Source organism: Pomacea canaliculata, linkage group LG13 (assembly GCF_003073045.1).
Source record: "Pomacea canaliculata isolate SZHN2017 linkage group LG13, ASM307304v1, whole genome shotgun sequence".
NCBI classification, from domain to species: Eukaryota; Metazoa; Mollusca; class Gastropoda; order Architaenioglossa; family Ampullariidae; genus Pomacea; species Pomacea canaliculata.
Window position 1 is genome coordinate 831,569 of NC_037602.1, and position 21,492 is coordinate 853,060.

At 39.1% G+C, this 21,492-nt stretch overlaps 1 protein-coding gene across 2 annotated transcripts in view; it reads left to right on the forward strand.

Annotated features, from left to right (window-relative positions):
- The window catches only part of LOC112554189 (regulator of nonsense transcripts 1-like), a 21,680-nt gene extending 771 nt beyond the window's left edge, over positions 1-20,909 (forward strand). Inside the window, exons 2-27 of one of the 2 annotated variants that reach the window (XR_003097217.1) lie at positions 3,008-3,147; positions 5,887-5,976; positions 6,114-6,323; positions 6,578-6,716; positions 6,866-6,939; positions 7,282-7,454; positions 8,148-8,246; positions 9,095-9,203; positions 10,670-10,877; positions 11,128-11,274; positions 11,685-11,773; positions 12,064-12,178; positions 12,493-12,636; positions 13,117-13,330; positions 13,644-13,761; positions 13,967-14,123; positions 14,606-14,748; positions 15,086-15,128; positions 15,601-15,732; positions 16,188-16,260; positions 16,481-16,642; positions 16,770-16,909; positions 17,088-17,201; positions 17,599-17,742; positions 18,169-19,140; positions 19,171-20,909. Coding sequence is in view for 1 of the 2 variants with exons in the window: in XM_025221832.1 (XP_025077617.1) it covers positions 3,008-3,147; positions 5,887-5,976; positions 6,114-6,323; positions 6,578-6,716; positions 6,866-6,939; positions 7,282-7,454; positions 8,148-8,246; positions 9,095-9,203; positions 10,670-10,877; positions 11,128-11,274; positions 11,685-11,773; positions 12,064-12,178; positions 12,493-12,636; positions 13,117-13,330; positions 13,644-13,761; positions 13,967-14,123; positions 14,606-14,748; positions 15,086-15,128; positions 15,601-15,732; positions 16,188-16,260; positions 16,481-16,642; positions 16,770-16,909; positions 17,088-17,201; positions 17,599-17,718 (3,153 nt within the window). In the remaining variant the exon portion in view is untranslated. Of the gene's footprint in view, positions 1-3,007; positions 3,148-5,886; positions 5,977-6,113; positions 6,324-6,577; positions 6,717-6,865; positions 6,940-7,281; positions 7,455-8,147; positions 8,247-9,094; positions 9,204-10,669; positions 10,878-11,127; positions 11,275-11,684; positions 11,774-12,063; positions 12,179-12,492; positions 12,637-13,116; positions 13,331-13,643; positions 13,762-13,966; positions 14,124-14,605; positions 14,749-15,085; positions 15,129-15,600; positions 15,733-16,187; positions 16,261-16,480; positions 16,643-16,769; positions 16,910-17,087; positions 17,202-17,598; positions 17,743-18,168 lie in introns of both variants that reach the window. The other variant, XM_025221832.1, reaches the window with a different exon arrangement.
- The last annotated feature ends 583 nt before the right edge of the window (positions 20,910-21,492 follow it).

The window sequence follows — 21,492 nt, forward strand, 5'->3', positions numbered from 1 at the left end:
TTAAGAAAGCTTGGTAGCATTAACTTCGTTATATTGATACAGTCTTTCTACAGACCAGTGCTACAAAAAGATTTATTAAAAGTTTTAAGACAACGGAAAATCCGCAAAATAGAAACGGTATATTTATTTATACGCTATATTAAGCCTTTATAAACCCTACCCCATTTTTTTACGCTGCATAAACCATTCCCATTTCCTTAATAACCATTCCATCACTGTTGTTTACAATTGTGGGTAGGCAGGTAGCGTCTCAGGCAAGTGATGCTGGTTCTCGTTTAAGAGGAAATATACTATTTGCTGTAATTCATATTAATTTTATTATTTATAAGATTTCTTTATTGTTAGAATTAATATTAGTAAAATTTTTATACACTTTGGACTTTTTTCATCAAAAAATGCATAAAATTTATACATGTTTTCCACTGATCAAATTTTGCAGAAAATACTCAAAGAACGCCTAGATCCGTAAATCATTTTCCCATTACCTTCTTATAAAAACTCCCGAGATATTGAAGCCGCGAAAGGTGAAGCGCAAAGTGGCGAGGATTACTTTATTCATTTCCAAATCTTTATCAGAACTTCTGCCTGTTTCAGTTAACATGTTTTCTTTATGCTCGTAATCTAATTTGTTTTGTTCAACGACACATCTCTAGATATTTTCTACTAGTTTATAGGTTTTCTGTTTTAAATTGCGTTGTCCAAGTCATCTCCGGTTGTGCTCAACACTTGTTTTGTTGTAATTTAAAGTATAATCTCTATCAACATGCTCATTCCAGTCTAAAATAGCAAGACCCATGCGCATGTCACAGCGCCTTGTGTTGGTTATGTGAACATGCTTAGGCAGATAGATCAGACACGCATTATTAAAACTTTCAACTAAAACGTGTGTCCCTGGACAGCATGTTGTCCGCTGGATGTTTATGCAGGACATGGCCATGCAGAACGTCACTCAGAAGCTTGACAGCAGCAGGATCAGTTGGATTAGAGATGGTATATATAGCGATTGATGTTGATGGTGAGGCTAGTCATCGCTCGAAAAACTGACATCTTGTTAAAGTCAGCGCAGTGTACTCCTACCTTCCCTTGAACGGGCGAAACACTTTTATAAAACGCTTTCAAGAAGTTCCATCTTAATTCTTTTAACCAGCCAGCATTTTATCCCTTTCCTTGGGTAAATTTGTTAATTTTGGTCTAGATAAAGATAATTGATTAAGTGGAGCCAAGCAAACAATTTTTTTAGATCTAACAAATAAACTTAAAATATTATAATGGCTCAGCATTGTTCAGTAAATACCATTTTTATTGAATTTATAATTTGAGAGTAATTGATGGGAAAAAAGTATAACCATTTTAATAAAGATGGTGCCATTGTTGTTTTTAATGATCAGTTTTCAACTGAAAATGATTATTTTTAATCATCTAATGCTTGCTCAAGGATTATAATTTGATCAGAATAAATAAATTAGATTTTACAAAGCTGTTTGCTTGCCTTTTTAAAATTTCTCATAACCCCCTCTGGTAAAATAACACACCTTTTTCTGAGCAAATATCTGCTGTGCTGATCAGTTTGCTAACTTTACTTAGTTGTTCATGAATCATAAGTTAGCTTGCTTGTTAACTACTTACCTATTGCAGAAGAGCAAGTTTACCCACGATTAAAATACCGATGTTATGAATACGTTTCCAGATAACTTCTATTGTGTTAGAAAGTTTAGAAAATCCCCACAGATAGCACCTCCATAATAGCCATAAAAATGTAGGTTGCTTTGTGTTGAAGAGTAAAGTCTTATTCTCACATTTTTTGACATTTTAACTTCCATTAAGGGTTCGGCCATTTTTTCATTCAGTTTTAACATTTTGGAGTGCTTTTGAAATTGAGGTAAAAAACAAAGTTTTCGGGTGCTTTCTTGTGAGGAGTGATGATTGGAGATTGATTCATCTTTTTCCCATGAGTCAATTGGATTTTTGATGCTAGGACAGTGTGTGTGTTTACCCAGGTACTTCTTTTTTTGTTGTACATTATGACTCCTAAATCATTGATTTTTTTTTAATATTTGTTTTTTTGAAAGGATTTAAAACCAGCTTGCAAGCAGTATCCAGCTGTATTTACTTGCTCTCCATCTCATTATGAAAACACTTCACATGCAATTTTTGATGATATACAGTCAAATCTCGCTACTATGCCACCCCGCTACTATGCCACTCTCGGTATTATGCCACTTTTGCTCGGTCCCGACTATAAATTCAATGTAAAAAAAATTTACTATGCCACCACCGACTCTCGCTACTATGCCACTTTTTTGTGACTGTTAAAAGACACAAGTTGTGAAATTCCGTACAGTGCTCGATTATAATACTCTATGGTAGTGTGGGACATCGCAGTTAGGTGGATGGAACATAGCACGCACACAGGGAGGGTGGAGGGTGGAGGCTGGCGATGAGGGGTGGTCGCTGGCTGGGTGACAGTCACGTGACAGAGGGAGAGCGGGAGGGTGTCGACTAGCGACAGGATGCAGGTGGTTGGGAGGGGTGGAGGATGAAGAGGTGAGGGAGAGAATGAGAGGAGACAGCTAGCGCCAGCCGACAATTCTTGAAAGTTTTGAACTGACGGGTAACTTGAGCAAATAAAGCCGTTTTTACAAAACCTCGCTACTATGCCACTCTCGATACTATGCCACTTTTGCTCGGTCCTGGTAGGTGGCATAGTAGCGAGATTTGACTGTAATAATCTCAACAGTCTTCTCTCTATCTTTTAGCAGATATAAGTATGCTTTAAATACTTAAGTTTAGTGTTGTGCTTTATAAAAGTCAGTGTTGTGCTTTATAAAAGTCAAAGGGGGGGGGGGTTTCTTTTCCATTTTTGTTTTAATCCAGTTCTTTGTTCCTTTCTTGGTGAACACGCTTAAAAATGAAAAGTGCATGTTTTATGGCCACTACAGATTAAGAATTAATAACTCCTCTGGTGATGAAGTAGACATTTTATAATTGTGTGATTGTTGGTTTAAAGATAAATGGACCAGACCAGCTGGTACACAATGGAATTGACCTTTCCATCAAGGCCATCAACCAGGGAATGGGTGAGCTTAACTTCGAAGAAGAGGAGGAGGACCAGTTCTATATGAAGGATTTGCCCAAACATGCGTGCGCGTGAGTGTTCAGCTGCATTATTGTGATTCGAGTATTGCGTGGCAAATTGCAAGAGCAGTTGCATTTGGCATTGATGCAGTTCAGAAACAGAAGTATTATTAACTGCTTTATCACAGGCAACAGCTGTATGGATGTGCTTGTTTTAAACCTTGATGTCTTCTGTTTCAGCTGCACCTTTTCTTTTTATTTATATGTAGCTTTTATTGAGAGAAGTGGTTCATTAGGTAATGGTAGGTGATCAATTCATGTTAGCAGTACTATGCTCAGTAATTACTTTTGAACAGAATATGAGCTCAAACACCATAATATTTTGAAATCTGAGTTTGTGTCATTGGATGACAGCAAAAAGATCTACCAAATCTTGACCTTCGCCAGGTTGGATCAACACAAGACCTAATTCATCAAAGACAGCAGCGACCATCTCCTCACAGAAAGCACCTTCTGTACTCAACTGATGGGCTATATTTTGCTAAGACATGTACAACTTATAGCTGAAGACAGATGCTAACATCTTTCAAAACATCCAGGCTAAAACCAGCTAACATGCAGACCTACCAGTACTATGGGAAGAAGTTGAAAGAGCAATTCACAATTTGAAGTGAGAAAAGTCACCTGGCAATGACAAAATTGCAGCTGAGCTACTTGAGTTTAGTTAATTTCTTGTTACTCCTTGGGCAGCATAAGGCCACAAGCTACTCAAGCAAGGTGGAAATGAAGTAGCAAAGGCTGTCACTGCTCTGTGCAAAAACGTCTGGGAACACAAAGAATGGACACAGTCACTAGTCTTACCCCTCCCCAACCAAAAAAAAAAAAAAGGTGTAAGTACCACAAACCAAAGAGCAGTAACTCTAATTAGACTGAGTAATGTCATGCTGAATGTAATATAGAACTGCATCAGCATCACAGCTGAGGAACTGCTAGCAGAATAGGAGGGCTTCGGACAAGGCAGCAACACAGTTGAACAGATTTTTAGCTGTTACATCCTAATTGAGAATCATTTTCAGTATCAGCTTTATAGATAAAAAAAGGGGGGTAAAGATAAAAAAAAAAAGGGAGTAAAGGCCTCTGACATGAAGGACTATGGCATGTGAAAATTCATCATTGATGAGGGACTTCTCTAAGTCATTAATGTGCTGTATAAGAGCTCAACAAGGGCAGTACTGCTGAATAACCAAATAGGAGCTTACACCCAAAAGTAGGCATCTGTCATGGGTCCTCTGATCACCTGTGCTGCTCAACATTTTTTCTGGAAAGACAATCGCACTTCTATTTCTATTTCCATCAGCGAAAGGCTTATTTGCAACCTACACTTTGCAGATGACATTGACACTAACGGAGAACTGCAAGACCTTGCCAGTAGACTAACAGTTCAAATACATATAGAATAAAGACCAGCACTTATAAGAGTAAAGTTATGGCTGTTTGTAATGGCTAAGCAGGTATCTGCATAAACAGTATGGATTGAGTACTCTGGACAGCCCTTTCCAAGGACTCCAGATATCCACGTCTGGATTGCAACAGCAAATCTGAAATCTTTTGTGCCATCCGCAGTTCAGCTACTCAATCACAGATGAACTATCAGCGGTGTGTGTGTGATGGGTAGGTGTGCATGTGTGTGGTTGTGTGTGTGTGTGTTTTTTTTTTTTGTTTTTGCTTTTTTTTTTGCCCCCATATACATATATTTTGGAAATAGGGCACAGCTCCCATCTAAATTGCCCGTTGGGATTAATAAAGTCGGTTGTTATTGTTATTATTGTTATTGTTAACAATGGCAATTGCTAGGCTGTGTAGGGTTGGGTGCAGCCATAATACTCGGTTTGCTACAAAGTGCAACTTGTACAAGTGCCTTATAGTACTGATCCTGCTTTATGGACTTGAAATGTGAACTTATTGATATGGAGAGCACTCAAGAGCAAATTTCTGAGAATGAAGCTCCAGAAATCATACAGAAAACAAAAAAAACTAATGACTTTGCATGAAGCATGTTTGCCACACTCATGGGACACAAGGAACCCATACTTGCAACAGTCAAGCACTGTAAGCTGGTTTGGTCTAGTCATATGACCTGGAGTGACACTAAGATTTTTCTTCAGAGACTTTGCACCAAATTTAGGCTTTACAAGTCTGTCATCCCAATCGTGTTGAACAGCTGCAGTGCATAGACTTTACTGGTGGAATCATAGTGATGGCTCCAGTCATTTGAAATGAAGTGCTTCAGATCTCGTAGGTAGCAAAAGACAAATGACTTTTCCACGTTGTAGTCACATTCTTGTTGGGTCCTTCAGAAGCTTTTGCTCATTACCTTCAAGCAACTGGAACTGTTGTGGCCTGGTCATCTAACATGACATCAAGGATATGTTAAAGGCTATAAACATTGTGTCAAGCAAAAGAAGAGCTGGGTGAGTACCATGAAGGAGTGGATCGGCTACCCACTGGGGGACCTTACGAGGGCGCATAACATTCCCTGCTGGAGTGTTTATCTCTGCTGCATCACATTGTTTCTCCTGCAACTGGTACCTCCAGTAGCAGTTAAGGGATGAGAAAGAGTACGTGTCTTGCAAGCATGACAATCAACCTCTAAATACTTGCCTGTGCCTCTTTCATTAATCTTTCATTACTGCTTTTCATTGTGTCTGTTCAAGCTAGACAGCTTTACTCTTTTTGTAAAAGTGAGAGCCATCCCAAAAACAAAATATATAAATCCTTTCATCCTTTGATATCTGTCACTTCTTTGTGCAGCTACTGCGGCATCCATGACCCAGCATGTGTTGTGTACTGTAATACTTCCAAGAAATGGTTCTGCAATGGTCGTGGCAATACTTCAGGGAGGTAAACACAATTTAGTTAAAGTTTGAATGAGATGCTGTGAGACATGACTTCAAAGAGCTTTACTGCTTATGTTAATGATAGTATCTTTCATCATAAAGTTATAGAAATGAGAAGAAAGTTGTTTGTCTGCCTTATAGCCATATCATCAACCATCTGGTGCGGGCCAAGGCTAAGGAGGTGACACTGCACAAGGACGGCCCTTTGGGAGAGACTGTGCTTGAATGTTACAACTGTGGATGTCGCAATGTCTTCCTACTGGGCTTTATCCCTGCAAAGGCAGACACAGTGGTTGTGCTTCTGTGTCGTCACCCATGCGCCAACTTGTCCAGCTTGAAAGATATGAATTGGTAAATATTTACTTTTGTTTTTCTTTTCTTTCTGCAGACTCCCTTACTTTCCTGTTCTTTTCACATGCTTGCTTGTCCCTAGATGTGCATCACCAGGTGGCGATATCTGCATACCTGCAGTTTGAGACTTAAGCAAGCAAGATATTCCAATAAAGTATAAAGAAGAAAATAAAATGCCTAAATAGAAACCTTAAAAGATTTCTTTAAAGAAATTCCAGTAATAAATTTGACTAATAGACACTGGATTTCTTTAGGGATCCAAGTCAGTGGCAACCACTCATACAAGACCGGCAGTTTTTGTCATGGCTGGTGAAGGTGCCCAGTGACCAAGACCAGATGCGTAGTCGACAGATCAGTGCTCAGCAGATAAATAAACTAGAAGAGCTCTGGAAGGTATGCAGTATCATTTGTGGTGGACTTTGAGGCATTTTTTTTATGACAGTAGTTGAGGAAAGGATGTTTTAATACAATCCTAAATGTTTTACCACAGTTAGCTTATGTCTTTTTGGATTCTGATTCAGATTGTTTTCATTGCTTTGCAGGAAAACCCAGATGCCAAGTTAGAGGACCTGGAGAAACCAGGTGTTGACGAAGAACCCCAGCAAGTCTTGCTCAGGTGAGACAGGATGCTGTGTTGTCTTTGGCTTATTGAGATTTCTGGCAACTTGCATTTTGTATCAAGAACTCACAAACAGAACCCTACAAATCTATTTTATTTATAAATACCCCCTTTTGATGTATGCTTTATATGTTTATTTTGAAGAGGGTGATTTATTTATTTATTTTTTTTAAAGATAGCCCCGTATACATTTTATGAAGCTTGTTAGGCATGGTAAGAAATGTGGCATTCACCTTCCCCAGTTCTGCTGATATTCAAACCCCCAGCTTTATGTTATTTGATCTTTAATTTGGGCACTGGATTTTAGATTTGATTTTAGTGTTCATTTTGTATGTGTAGGTATGATGATGCATACCAATACCAAAACATCTTTGGCCCCCTTGTGAAATTGGAGGCTGATTATGACAAGAAACTTAAAGAATCACAGACTCAGGATAACATGGTCGTTCGCTGGGATGTTGGCCTCAACAAAAAGCGCATTGCATACTTTCATCTGCCCAAGGCAAATGATGGTGAGTAGAGCAGCTAAGATTTGGTCATTTTGCTGATAACGGAAGTGGTCATTGCTAAGGGTTTAAACCAGTTGGATCATGTTTGAGAATTTTCAGCGGAAGCTATCAAATAAGCCAATAACTATTTGATTTGGAAAAAGAGTGACCCAGGAGAATTGATAGTCGCTTTAGGCCCTTAATTCATTTACCTAGTGAGGGGAGAGATTGCTGATTTAATGAACTGCAGCATTCTGGGCTTTGCACGGTTGTAGTGTACATAACCATGACTCAAACAAGAGCCTAGTTGGTGTGAACAGTGAAAGTTTTTAGCATCAAAACACTTTTTCTCCGTGATATTACATCTGAACCTTATTTTTGTAGATTAAATTTAATATATGGTGTCATTTCAGATTTGAGATGGCACCCCAAAATAGTTTTTTTATGCTACCTGTCATCTTGGCACATTGTGTTTAATCTTGCTCTTAATATGTGTAGTGGCGAGGTGGGCAAGAGGGTAGACGGAAACATTAACAAGAAATTGCAATCAGAAACTGTCTTTAGAAAAATGCCAGATATTTTGAATGGAGACATAATTTGGTTGATGGGTTTGCTCGAAATGCATTGGATTATTACAATCCGATTTAAGCTTTATTCACATTCTTTGACTCTGGCACTGAACAAACATATTTCTGTTGTTTCTGTTACTGTTTGCAGAGATGAAACTGATGCATGGAGATGAGCTAAGGATCCGTTACGTAGGGGAACTTCACAAGCCATGGTCAGGTGTTGGTCATGTCATCAAGATCCCAGACAGTATCCTTTCCTCTGTTTACTACGGACTTGCGTTGTCACTAAGCTTTCCCTGGGTTTTTTCCCGTTCTTAATAATGTCAGTGATTTTCTCTTTCTCCTTCACTCACATTGTGTAAAGCTTGATTGTCTGTTAAACCTTTGAATTTGAGATAGACAAATATGTCCATCTCTTTCAGCAAATATTGTCTGAGCCCACCCACTTGTGTGTGTTATATTCAGCAGAATCACATTTAAAAAGAGTTAAAAGGAAATGTTGTTTGAAGACTTGAATTTATCTTAGTGTTACCTTTTAAAAAAACATTGGCACCATGAGCTTATTTCATTTTATTGGCTATATAATATAATACATACATCACACAGTAACAATCTGCTATGAGTGCATATGCAAAGACAGTTATTTTTCACATTTTCAAGCCCATTTCTGACATTCAGGTTGTTCTTCATCTTCATAAGTTGTTATGTTTGTTAATTTTTACATGGTGTATGACCATTAAAATCCACTACAGGATTAACATGACAGGGATCATCAAATGTGTGTAAGCCTGTATCAGAATTTTGTTTTTGGAAATACGATTTGATTGTCTAATTTTCTTTGCATTTACAGAAAAATACTGTTTCCTATTGATGAGATAAGACAGTTTCTTTTTCTTAGATCTTTATAATTTTGATTTATCTTCACAATGTATTTTTTTTTTAAACTTAATTTAAAAAATACTTTAAATTCGTGCATTTGTGGGGATCACAATCAAATGTCAAGGTTCAGACACAGAGTGATAGGTTTTGATGAAAAATACGTGAAATTTTGATGATAATAAACTTCACTTAGTTAGAGCCTTAACCCAGCTTCAGACTACAGTGATGAGGTGGCCATTGAGCTGAAGAGCAATGCTGGTGTACCTGTTGAATGTACCCATAACTTCGTCGTTGATTTTGTGTGGAAATCCACCTCCTTTGACAGGTTAGTGCATGATAATATGGGTCAGATATTTTGCTGTACTAAAGATATGGGGTTTGTTTTGTTTTCTATTGGAAATAACAGGCTTGTAAAGTTTGCCTGTATGTGTAAGAATCCATGATGGGGATTAAAGCTTGACGGGGGATTAAAGCTTGACGTGGCCTGAAATTTGATGAAAATCTTAATATTTAGCGAAAATATGGCGTAATTTTTCATAAATACTAGGTAGAAATCTTGTCACTAAAGACGTTGATTTTTTTTTTTTTTTCTAGCCATGCTCAGAGTTCGCGAAAATAGACAATTATGGGACATGGCAACGCACTTTTAAAAATCTGGTCATATCACATTCTCACAAAAAAAAGCATTCATTTGCTTTTCAAGCAAAAGCCTATTCTGCATGATGATTTCTAATTGCTAAACAAGACACAGATTCCTTATATAATGTGTACACACACTTTGAACATAACCATCAGAAGTAATTGCTTCCTTGGCCAGGTTACAGGTCACATGCTTAAGAAGTTTTGGGTGTTCCACATTCCGGTTGTTTAAAGTTTCCGGATGTAAACAAATGTTGATGCAAACTCAAAAAACCAGTTGGAGGATGTGAGACATTCGTGCTGTATATTAAACATGGGCTGTACCTTCATGTGCACATGGAGAATAACATTGCATTTAAAAAAGCAATTGTAGTGGCAAAACTGTCAAGAAGTGACAAAACTTAGTGCACCTAATTCTGCTGTCGAAATCACCATCGATCCCGTGATAAGTGCTTTGAGAAAAATATAAATGAAAGGTAGTGGTCAGGACCAAACATTTACAAATGTAAGTGCACCTACAATAACTATATATAACTATAACTAAATGCAGTGATGAATGCCTTAGACTTTGTAGCATTCATTGTCTACAGACCACTCTATTGCTGGAGCTCTAAAAAGGCCAGACAGCTCGTGCTTTTACCAGAAATCTTTGGTAGATAATAAGGAATCAGCTACAAAGATCATCCTTCTTTAACTTATCTGACCACATAGGTGGTTCATAAGATTTCAGTATACAGCAGAATGGCACATAAGTAGTTCCTCAAAAAGCACTCAGTGGTGTATGTCTATTCCATAAGGTCATGCTGCCCCAAGACCTTGCATGAGCCTTCAGAAGTTTGTGGCTTTAATTATTGAAGGTTCAGTAGTTGTGTTTTAATTTATGAAGGAATGGATTTCCTTGCTTATTAGCTGCATGTTGACATTCTGACCATCAGCTGTCGACTGATGTTAGCAAAGGTCATTAAAAAGTAACAAAGTTCCTAAGACATTGAAACAATCAGTTAACGATTTCGTTAAAACATGTTCATTTCACTTGCAACTGGGGAAAAAACTAGCTTTTAAAATTATTCATTTGGATGGCATCTTGGATTGTTTCTTTGACAACCAGTAGTGCGAGTTAGAAAAACCACCTTTGTTTTTTCGTGGAAACAGGATGCAGGCAGCCATGAAGACCTTTGCTGTGGACGAAACATCAGTGTGGGGCTACATCTACCATAAACTGCTGGGTCATGAGGTTGAGGATGTTGTGTTAAAATGCTCCCTGCCTAAACGCTTCTCAGCACCTGGTCTCCCAGAGTTGAATCATTCTCAGGTGTATGCTGTCAAAACAGTCCTGCAGCGCCCATTGAGCCTCATACAGGTGAACATTCTTGCTTTTTCTCTGTCGGACCATCTCCAGCCATTCTGCTTGTTTCAGATTTAGAAGGAGCCTTTTTTCTAGTGAGTGATGTGGACACTTCACATTTTCAGATATGTTTGCAGCAGTCTGTCATACCACTGTGCTGGGGATCTTGGCTGCTTAGAAGCAGGAACATATTTTTGAAGTTTTTTTTAGTTTAGTACCTTGTGTGTGTGTGTGTGTGCTTAACACCTTTAAATTTATTTGATAGGGACCTCCAGGAACTGGGAAGACCGTTACGTCTGCTACCATTGTTTACCACCTGGTGAAACAGAATAATGGTCCTGTGCTTGTCTGCGCCCCCTCCAACATTGCTGTGGACCAGCTTACTGAGAAGATCCACAAAACAGGCCTGAAGGTAAACTTGTGCTGGTCTTGGCTGTCAGTCATTTAGTTAATACATGGGAACCAAATGTTGCAGAAGCTTGGTTTTGAGTGGGAATTGGGCCTTTAAGAAGTTAAAATATGCTCCTCAGTTTTAATTGGGCAATATAAATAGTTGGGTAGGAGGAAAATATTACAGTTACTATAAAGCAAATTTAGAACCATTGTTTAGGACCAAGATGATGTTTGGAATCATCCTTTATTTTTTTAAGAAGCTGCTAAGGAAGACAACAGGCTTTGCTTATTTTGCATGTCAGGATTACAAGTAAAGTGAATTCATTGCAATCTTTATCTTAGTGGTGGTGTCGTAAAAAAAATTTTTTTAGCCAGTCTTTTGCATTAGGTCATAAAGAATCTGTCTTACAATTCTTCTGTGTCGGACAGGTGGTGAGGCTTTGTGCTAAGAGCCGCGAGGCAATAGACTCCCCAGTGTCTTTCCTGGCATTGCACAACCAAATCCGTAGCATGGACAGGTGAAAAACACTCATAATTATATGTTTGTTTTAGGATACTCCCTAAGCTCAGGCTGTTAATTGCATAATTCCAATCTGCATTGAGGTTGACATGGACCTGCATGACAACTATAGTCTTGCTTGATCTGGGTCTGTTGCGTTAATATTTTATATTTTAGTATTCTTCCTTTTTTTGCTGATCTTGTGCAGCTGTTAACAGTGTTTTATTTTCAAATGCCAAACCATGCAGTTTCTTTTTAATACTGGGATAGCTTGTCATTAACTCCTTTATGCCTTTGTATTGTGAGCAGTGTTCCTGAGCTGTCAAAGCTGCAGCAGCTGAAAGATGAGACTGGAGAGTTATCATCCACAGATGAAAAGCGTTACCGCGCCTTAAAGAAGCAGTGTGAAAAAGAGCTGCTGCAGGTAAATTGGTGGCAGTTATTGAATTCCCTTATTTTTAAAACCTCTCATCTTCCCTTGCTTTGACATTCACTATTTCTCTCTTAGCAATAGCCCAGACTTCAGTTATTTTCTTGTCATCTCTCCTCTTTTTATTCTTGCTTTCCCTCTGTCACTTAATGGCTGACGTTGCTTCATGTACCTTTTAAGTTCTTTACTATTTAATAGGGTCCATTCCCATATTTGTCATTTCTTCAGATGATACTGGGCTTACTGATTCATTATTTGCCCTAACCCTCATGTTACCTGACTGGTGAGGTTAATGTCTCTTTGTGCAGGCAGCTGATGTTATCTGCTGCACTTGTGTAGGAGCAGGGGATCCTCGCCTTGCCAAAATGCAGTTCCGCTCTGTGCTTATCGATGAAAGTACACAGGCAACCGAACCTGAGTGTATGATTCCTGTCGTTCTTGGGTGTCGCCAGGTCAGTAGTTTGGGGCTTAATTAATGAAGTTCAGTAGTTTGTGTTTTCATTAGTGAAGGTTCCATAGTTGTTCTTTAATTTATGAAGGAATTGATTTCCTTGTTTAATGAGCTACATGTTGACATGCTGACCCTCAGCTAAACCTTGCATGACCATAAAGGTAATTTTTTTTTTTTCCCAAACTGTTGTAGTTTTTGTTTCATCAGAATCATCTCAGCTGATTGACTTAGGCACAGTTTTATACCATTGCATGTACTCCTTTATATTATTCAATAATATTGAAGTGTGAGTGCGAATATTACTATCCATGAACAACTCATCATTTTAGTTCCTTGGCTCAGGAAGTATACATTCTGCCTGGGGGGGATAAAGTGGTTATGTGGAGATTTTGTTACATTTACTTGTGGGTTTCAGATACTTGGATACTTTTCTTTAACCTCCTCTTGTCCTCGTATCAACAAATAATGGGGTTTGTTACAGCTAATCCTGGTGGGTGACCATTGTCAGCTGGGCCCAGTAGTAATGTGCAAGAAAGCAGCGAGGGCTGGATTGTCTCAGTCACTGTTTGAACGTCTGGTGGTGCTGGGTATTCGTCCCATTCGCCTACAGGTGCAATACCGCATGCATCCGGCACTGTCTGCCTTCCCATCCAACATCTTTTATGAGGGCTCACTTCAAAATGGAGTCACTGCAGGTGGGTGTCATTACCTTGAACTGCAATGTGACCTAAAAATATGGCATGTGATATTATTGTTGTGGGGCTGCACAGAGAAGAGTTTATGTCTGATAGACATTTAATTGAACTTTGTTAAGGTTTGGGATGCATAAATTAATCCATTCAAGGTGGGAGGGAACTCCAGAAAATAGCACTTACTGAAGTGGCATAGTTCTCTCTCTATAGGGAGTTGGTTGTGCTTTCTCTCTAAGTGCTGTAGCTATCAGCTTCTTTTCTGTTGTCATAAAGACTGGCAGAGGCACTCAGTCTCATGCTTAATTCTTGTTACCAGCTGAACGTTTACGCAAAAATCTGGATTTTCCTTGGCCACAACCGGACAAGCCAATGTTCTTCTACTGCACAAACGGGCAGGAAGAAATAGCCAGCTCTGGAACCTCCTATCTGAACAGGTAATGTTGTACTGAGTTTATCCTTCTTATCTGCAAAATATTTGTTCCCTTTCTTTAACAATTATTGTTTGCCATTTTCAGCTTTAAGGTAAAACATTTGTTTCAAAAAAGTCCTAAAATCCTGTTTAGTGCTTTATAGGATTGTATGTTACAGGGATGAGTTAATGATAGAGCTTATTAATGTTTCTAACCTCTTTCCTAACAGGACAGAGGCAGCCAACACAGAAAAGCTGGCTACCCGTTTCTTGAGGGCAGGTGTCAAGCCAGACCAGATTGGCATCATAACACCCTATGAAGGTCAGCGTGCATACCAGGTTCAGTACATGCAGTACTCTGGAGCACTCAACAAAAAACTTTATCAGGTATTAACGATGTTTAATACCCACATTTTACGAATTGTGTTTGCTAAGATGAAGAGAAGCTCATGAAAATAGCATATGACAATCTGGTCAAATTTGAGATAACATCAAATTTTGATCCTTTTATATTTAAATACACAAAAGTCATGTGTTAATGCTAAAAAAAATTTATGATGTTAAATTTACTTTTCACACCTAACCACACTGATTTTCTTTCGAAGCTTTGTACTGATACTAAGAGTGCCTCTTGCTTATGCATATAGTGATCATGCAAAGCCTAACATTTTGTATACCATTGGAATCTATATGTGGGAAAGGCTTAAGCCGTAAATACTAATGAAGCTGTTTTCAAGTTTCTTATTAACTTTCTTTTAAACTTTAGGCACAAAAAGGTGGTAGTAAACTGTCTTCTGAAAAGTTATTGAGGCTCTTTTAACTTCATTTTTTTTTCGTTTTTTTTTTTTCTTTTTAAATTGGCATTGCAGGAGATAGAGGTGGCCAGTGTGGATGCTTTCCAAGGGCGGGAGAAAGACTTTATTATCCTTTCTTGTGTTCGATCTAATGAACACCAAGGTATTGGTTTCCTAAATGATCCACGGCGCCTCAATGTTGCCCTTACTAGGGCCAGGTGAGTTTTTATCCTGATTGTGTGTCGATATAAAGGAGGTGGCGCGAGTGTGACATCATTTGATTTTCTCCCAAGATATAGATTATAGATTTATTTAACATTACTATCTTTAAGATGCTAAGATTGTGTTGCCTGTGGATCAGTTTTTTGTGAATGTAGCAGAATTTCTTTTTGTCTTAAATTTAAAACATACCCTTGTTGCATCTATCCGTTCCACGCCATAACCACTACCATCTAATCCAGAATGTTTTTTCTTGTTGTGTTATTTTTATTTATTTTGTTCTTGTTGTTAACTAATCTCATCTTTTGTTACTCATCAACTGTTTCTGCCTTTTAGATATGGAATCATCATTGTTGGAAACCCAAAAGTTCTGTCTAAGGTAAGAAATCAGCAGGGTTTTATGTTGTTTTTTTAAAAATCAGAGGATTTTTTTTGGTGGTTTTTTAAACAACCTACATTTTGTCAACAGGTGTTCACAAAAGTCATTACATTTTATATCTCACTTCTCTGATAACACTTTTTTCATTTTGTGTTTTTCAAGTTTTAAAGAAAGCATTGCATTTACTTGAGCCATAGGTGTGTCTGGGTATGTTGCCAGCTGGTACTGGCTGCTAACTGTAAAATGCAAGGGGCGGCACAGGGTTTCCTAGAGAGGATGAGGTGGTCGGCAACTGCAGTCTAATTCATGGAGACCATGATATAGGTATGGAGCAGGCCGTTCATATGACTGCAAGCTGATTTTCATCTTAATGTGGAGTGCATACTGCATCCCATGTAATTACCCAGGGGAGAACAATATTTGGAATGTTGTAATTTGAAGATGCATTTGATTGTTTGTGTACAATATGCAGCAACCTCTATGGAACCATCTGCTGACATACTATAAGGAGCAGAAATGTCTTGTGGAAGGGCCTCTCACCAATCTTAAAGAAAGCCTCATTCAGTTCAGCAAACCACGCAAGCTGGTCAACTCTGTCAATCCGGTCAGTGTGTGTACATTCATGAACATGCAGTTGGGCAAGGGACTGTAGCTGTGAACATGCTTAAAGGGAGTGTGTGGGGGAGATAGTGATAAAGATAGTGACATCAGCATAAAGGTTGAGTGCATAGTAACTTGCATGTGCTTGCAAATCACAAAGATCTGTCAGGTTATGTTTGTAAATGGGTGTGCACACACTTATATGTATATCTATAACAAAATGGAAAATCTCAGTCTTGATAAGAAAAAATTAAGCTTTCTGCCATTAGCATTTTTAAAGGATTTTCTCTAAGGCATTAAGAGAGGTAGGGTGATCTCTTTGTAGATGGCAGGCACAGAACTTTTTTTTTAATTAATTTTTTTTAAACTTATTTATTTTTGTATAAAGATGAAACACATAACCCATCCCTTAGCATCTGCAACAGTTGGATGTAATGGTGGGTATGGATTATGTTTTAGGGTGGTCGTTTCATGAGCAACACCATGTTTGATGCCCGTGAGTTGTTGGTGCCTGGCAGTGTGTATGACCGGGGCAAGTATTGTTTGTTTTGTTAGTATCTGAAGTGGATTTAGAATAGTGTGGCTTTTAAAACATTAAAGTCAATTTTTACTGTACTTCCAGAGGCTGACATGGTCATTAGTCTTTCTTTGGAATGTGTGGACTTTGATGTTTGGAAATGCACATTAAAAGGTGCACCTTTCGAACTTTCTAGTATGATAAATCTATATTTTGATGCTGCATATGTCTTTAGGTGTGGCCTACAGGGAACCTGTGGTCCATACTCATGACCAACTGAACATGATTGGGCCAGAGCGTGCCTACACACGTACTTCCATGAACTTGCCTGTGCCTGTCAACATGTTTTTGCCTCCTGTGGCCCAGCCCTTTCCACATCTTCAGCATTTGCCAACAGGTATAGCATCAAAAAGAAAAAAAATGCTGAACAAATTTTTTTCCGATCTGTCAGAAAGTAATGTGGATCTTGCAAAAGTTAATAGTTTAAGAAAGGATAGTTGGATTGATGCATCTTGCTGTTGCAGATACTGGGATTCAGAAGGGCATTCATGGTATGCATGGCAACAGTTGGGGCTCTGGCCGTCGTCAGAAACCCCCACGCTACAGCAAGCACCAGCAGAACTCCCACAACACGGGTGTCTCACAGCACAGCCAGCCAAGCCAGGTGGGGTGACCTTTATTGCTGAACACAAAACATAGCAGACACATGGTATTGTGTACTGTGTCAGCCACATTAAGTATAACATGTATCTTACTACATCATGCATTGGGTACACCATGTTCTATAGAAACAACTGTTGTGACCTGTTCAGAAATGACTACTTTTTATCTTTCTTTGGCAGGAAGTTTCCCAGTCATTCTCCCAGGGTCCTCTAACCCAGGGCCTGTCCATGTCACAGGCGTTCCCAATGAGTCAGACTGGCATGAGTGGACTCTCGCAGGCAGAGCTGTCTCAGGTCAGTCTTTACTACCATTTTTTGGTCTCGGTAATTTGTGGTTTACTGTGTAAATTGGACACAAAACTTGATATGATGACATCCACATGCCTGGTCAACAGATATGTGAGATTTCTAATTGTAGAGTTAGGATTTGTGTTTGTCTTATTAGAAAAGTTGAATCTGGGGCTTTGAAAGTGCCATATGTTGAGTCAGGGGGAATAAGAATATTTACCAATTGTATTTTTTCTTTTATTTGCTTTTCCTGTCTGAGGGAGAGAAGTGTGTGTGTTTACCAGGTGGTGTGAATAGGGGGGTAGATGGTATCGGTTGAGGCAATAAGTACATGAATGCTAGCTATTTTTCACGTTGAGTACCGCATTTATTGTGCATTAACTTTGATATTTATGCAATTCAGGACAGCTTCCTGGCTGATGACTTCAAGTCTCAGATGGATGGCATGCTGTCACAGGACTCCACCTACCAGGGAGACCGGCACTTCTATGCCTCCCAACTCTCACAGGGTCCCTTCAACTAGCCCCCATTCTCCTTGCCCTCCCAGGTAGGGACATTCTTAGTCCCATTCTCCCTCATACCTCCAGGCAGGAGTCATCCGTGGGTGTTTTTCTGTTTGAAGCTGACTAGGGATAGTTTGAGTTTGCTATTATTAGTTTCTATGCATTTGTGTTGCTAATGATCCACTACACGGGATAGGCATGGAAATCAGAGTAGAGGTTGACATCATCAAGGCAGTAGAGGCAGGACAGTGAGATCGTGAACACCTGTCCACTTTATGTTGTAATGCGTTTTTATATATCAGTTGACAGTGGAGTGAAAGAATAAACAGCATTATCATTTCTTAGATTTCATTACTTCTTTGTCCATCAAACATCGCTTTTGCTCAGTCTGCTAACAGATTGAGCTGAATTTTGAAAATCTAGCAAAGACTGAAGTCATCATGTACTAATTATTTTTTTCTTTTATGCAGATGTGCATGGGAGGGTGCCGTGAGCACCACTATCAACAGTGAGGTTACATCCGCAGTGTCCCGCTTGCCCCTCGGCCAACAAGCATGGGTGTTGCAGAGCATTGGCACGGTTGCTCACCAGCAGACCGGCTGCCGCAGATCCCCAGTATGGAGAGCAGACGCTCTTGCAGCAACCGTTGCTGCGGGTTGTGTCAGGGCCTGCCTGGCGTCACATCCACCACCAGCGACTGAAGAGAAAGTCCATGTCCTCTTGAGGCCATGAATTGTCAACTGCCGGTGGCGTGACACAGACACAGCAGTCAACCGCATACGGAGTTTGGGAGCCACCTTGAACAGATGGAAAGGGCCATATGAGGAGGAGCGTGGAGGATTTGCTGACACTGCAGGACTTTTTTCCCAACCTCTCGGCAGAGAAGAACTCTCTGTTGGGACCCAGACTGTCGTGTATTGAAGGTGACACCGTGGTCGCCAGTGGAGGAGGCCATGGGAAGAGTGGGGAGAGCGTGGTGGCTGATGGGATACAGCACAGTTGCAGGAAGGAGATTCCTGCTTGCAAAGCTGTCCTGGCCACCCCCTCCACTTCACCTACTACACATTCTAGCGGTTTCTGGGATTGCTTGGATGTTTGATTATAATTTGTACACCCACTAACTTTGTCCCGTCTTATTTTTTTCCGTACTTGGATTTTGGTTTACTTTCCTAATCCTTCTCCTACTAATGCTCCGTCTGTTTTAAACAACCTTTATCATGCAAATTTGTGTTACTGAATTGCATTTTTTTTAATTGTCTTCATTTTACATGCTAGGAATACAGTGAATATAGAGGAGAAAAACATGCCTGTGTTATTTTGAGTATATTAACATCTATGGCTACCTGACTGCAACTGGTAATCCTGCTTTTATTTTTGAGAGAGAGGGGGGGGGCAGACTTTGAGGAGTATTATTTTGATTTATTACATCAACCATAAACAAAGTCATCAGATGACATTCATTCACAGAGAAGAAAAAAAAAATCTATGTGGCAGCAAACTGCCATCCACCAAACTCGGACAAAGTATGCACTACAAGTACATGTAATCCCCAACCTTCTCCATTTAAAGTATTCACATCCTGTTTCACTACGTAGGGATATTTGTCAGTCTTGGTCCTGTACCGTTTTTGGTTTATTCCGTGTGTCCACACAATTATTTCAAGAAATTAATGCAACGTAAGTTTTTTTTTTTATTTATTTATTTTTAAAAAAAAATCCAGAAATGTTTGGGTTAACACAAGGTCTTGGCTGCTAATCTTTCATTTTTCCTTCTCATCCCTCTCCAGTCGTCACTTTGAAAATAGGTTGGATGTGGAGATCATTGCTGGTCGGTGTGAGTTTAAGGTACCATCAGGGCTAGTTGCAATGTGCAGACATTTGGCCAGAGCTGCACCTTTGCCACCATTTAAATGCACGTTAGGTCAAAGCCTTATTTTGGCATTACTTTTATTCTGTGCTAAAGCATTCTCATTAATGCATTCAACATTGAACACCCACACACACTTTCTGTACGGAGCCATCCCTGAATCTTTGGTTCCATGATGTATTATGGTTGGAATGTTTTACTGCAGAAAAAGTTTTAAAAATATTTCTCTTGCGTTTGCAGATAAATTTTAATTTTAAAATATTTTATACATTTATGAGGTGCAGACTTGGAGTGTTCACTCAACCGAAAACCGTTTTTGATGGTTAAGTTCCCCATTAGATTATAGTGCCAAGAATTGACTTTCCTGTCATGACCAGCTAGGTACACTATCTTCAACTTTTTGTTCATTTACTTGAGGGCTGCGGTGTTAAAGATTTAATACGAAGATTCCTGTTGTAGGTGTGGGGAGCATTTTTTAAAAAATCTTTTCCTTTTTAATCAAAGCTGTTAACTCTAAACAAAGGATGTGGAAAAAGGAAACAACGCTTGATTTCTTATAGGATGCAAACAGGTTATGCTCAGTTCAAAACTATCTCCCCTGTACTTGGTTGGGGTGAATCTTCTTAGACAGGATCATGCTTAGCCATTGTTGATGTCAACACATTTCAGAGAAAAAAATTAATCTGTGGCATTGTGGGATGCTACTTGTAGTTATGCTTCCAGGGATACATGATCATCTAAAGTTTGTGCTATAAAGAAGACATTGAAAACTATTGGTCAGATTAAAGGCAACTTTAGTTTTACAATTAGCAGTCCCTGATCTAAGACCCAGGTATGGTGATAGCCAGCATTAGAAGCTTAGGTTCTTTATAGAGGTCTTGTTACTTTACAGCATGGTTTATTTACACTTAGCCTAATCAACCTGGTTTTAAAAGCTGGTAGTGGAGGGAAGTGTAGCATTGGGCCTTTGTGCAAGATGAGCGTGCTGTTGTCCACAAACACCAAAAGTGGATGGTATAGGGTGTCATGTGATGTTAGAAAACAGTATCCGCATGGCTAGGGGTGCCGGGCTCTACTCAGAACCCAGTTGTCAGGTAACATGGTAGTAGCAGTCATCACCATCATGAATAGCTGCAACAACCTGGGGTTGTGGTGTAATCTTGTCCATTTCTGACAATGAACTTGCAGTGCATTCATAATCCTTTCACTTGCTATGTGTTCACTGCTGTGTTTAGCTTGTCCCAACTTTCTGTTCCTTTTTTTTTTGTTTGTCTATCTTTTTGCTTAAACCAGTGTGTGCTTTTTTGTGAATTTTATGTGGTAATAATAAAGCCATGTTAATGACTGTCTTTGTCTTCAACATATCTGGTTGGTAAAGCAACTATACAGCTTATACATTAAGTGGAAACCATAACTGGCACAGTTTAATTTTTTCCTCAATTCTTAGAATATTTGCCATCTTGTATATCTGGAAATATCGTTTGAAGCTTGAACTAAAGTTACTCTGCAAGGTCTTTGTAATCACAGGACAAGAAATACTATTCAAACCAAAGTAAATTCTTTTTCCCACATTAATATGGTTGGCTGCTATTGGTGAAACAGCTTCGTGGAATAACTATTTTAAAACCTGCCTTGGAGAGGACACCATAGACAAAAGGAAGAACTAGTTGACAATTATATTCAGGGTCTGCTCACAACAGCCTAAGATGGGCCTTGCCAACTGCTGCATCCAGCTATCTGCACTGATGATCAGTAATGGCAGACTAGCACAACCACTGTCAAGGGTTGAACAAAATATATACCTTGGAGGCTGTAGTTATATTTTAAGCCCCTACCTTTCACCCCAACAGCACCCTCCTTGATCCACCACATACCTAACCCTAAATAAGTATAATTCTTTCTGAATTTATAAATCATGTCATTTTCCA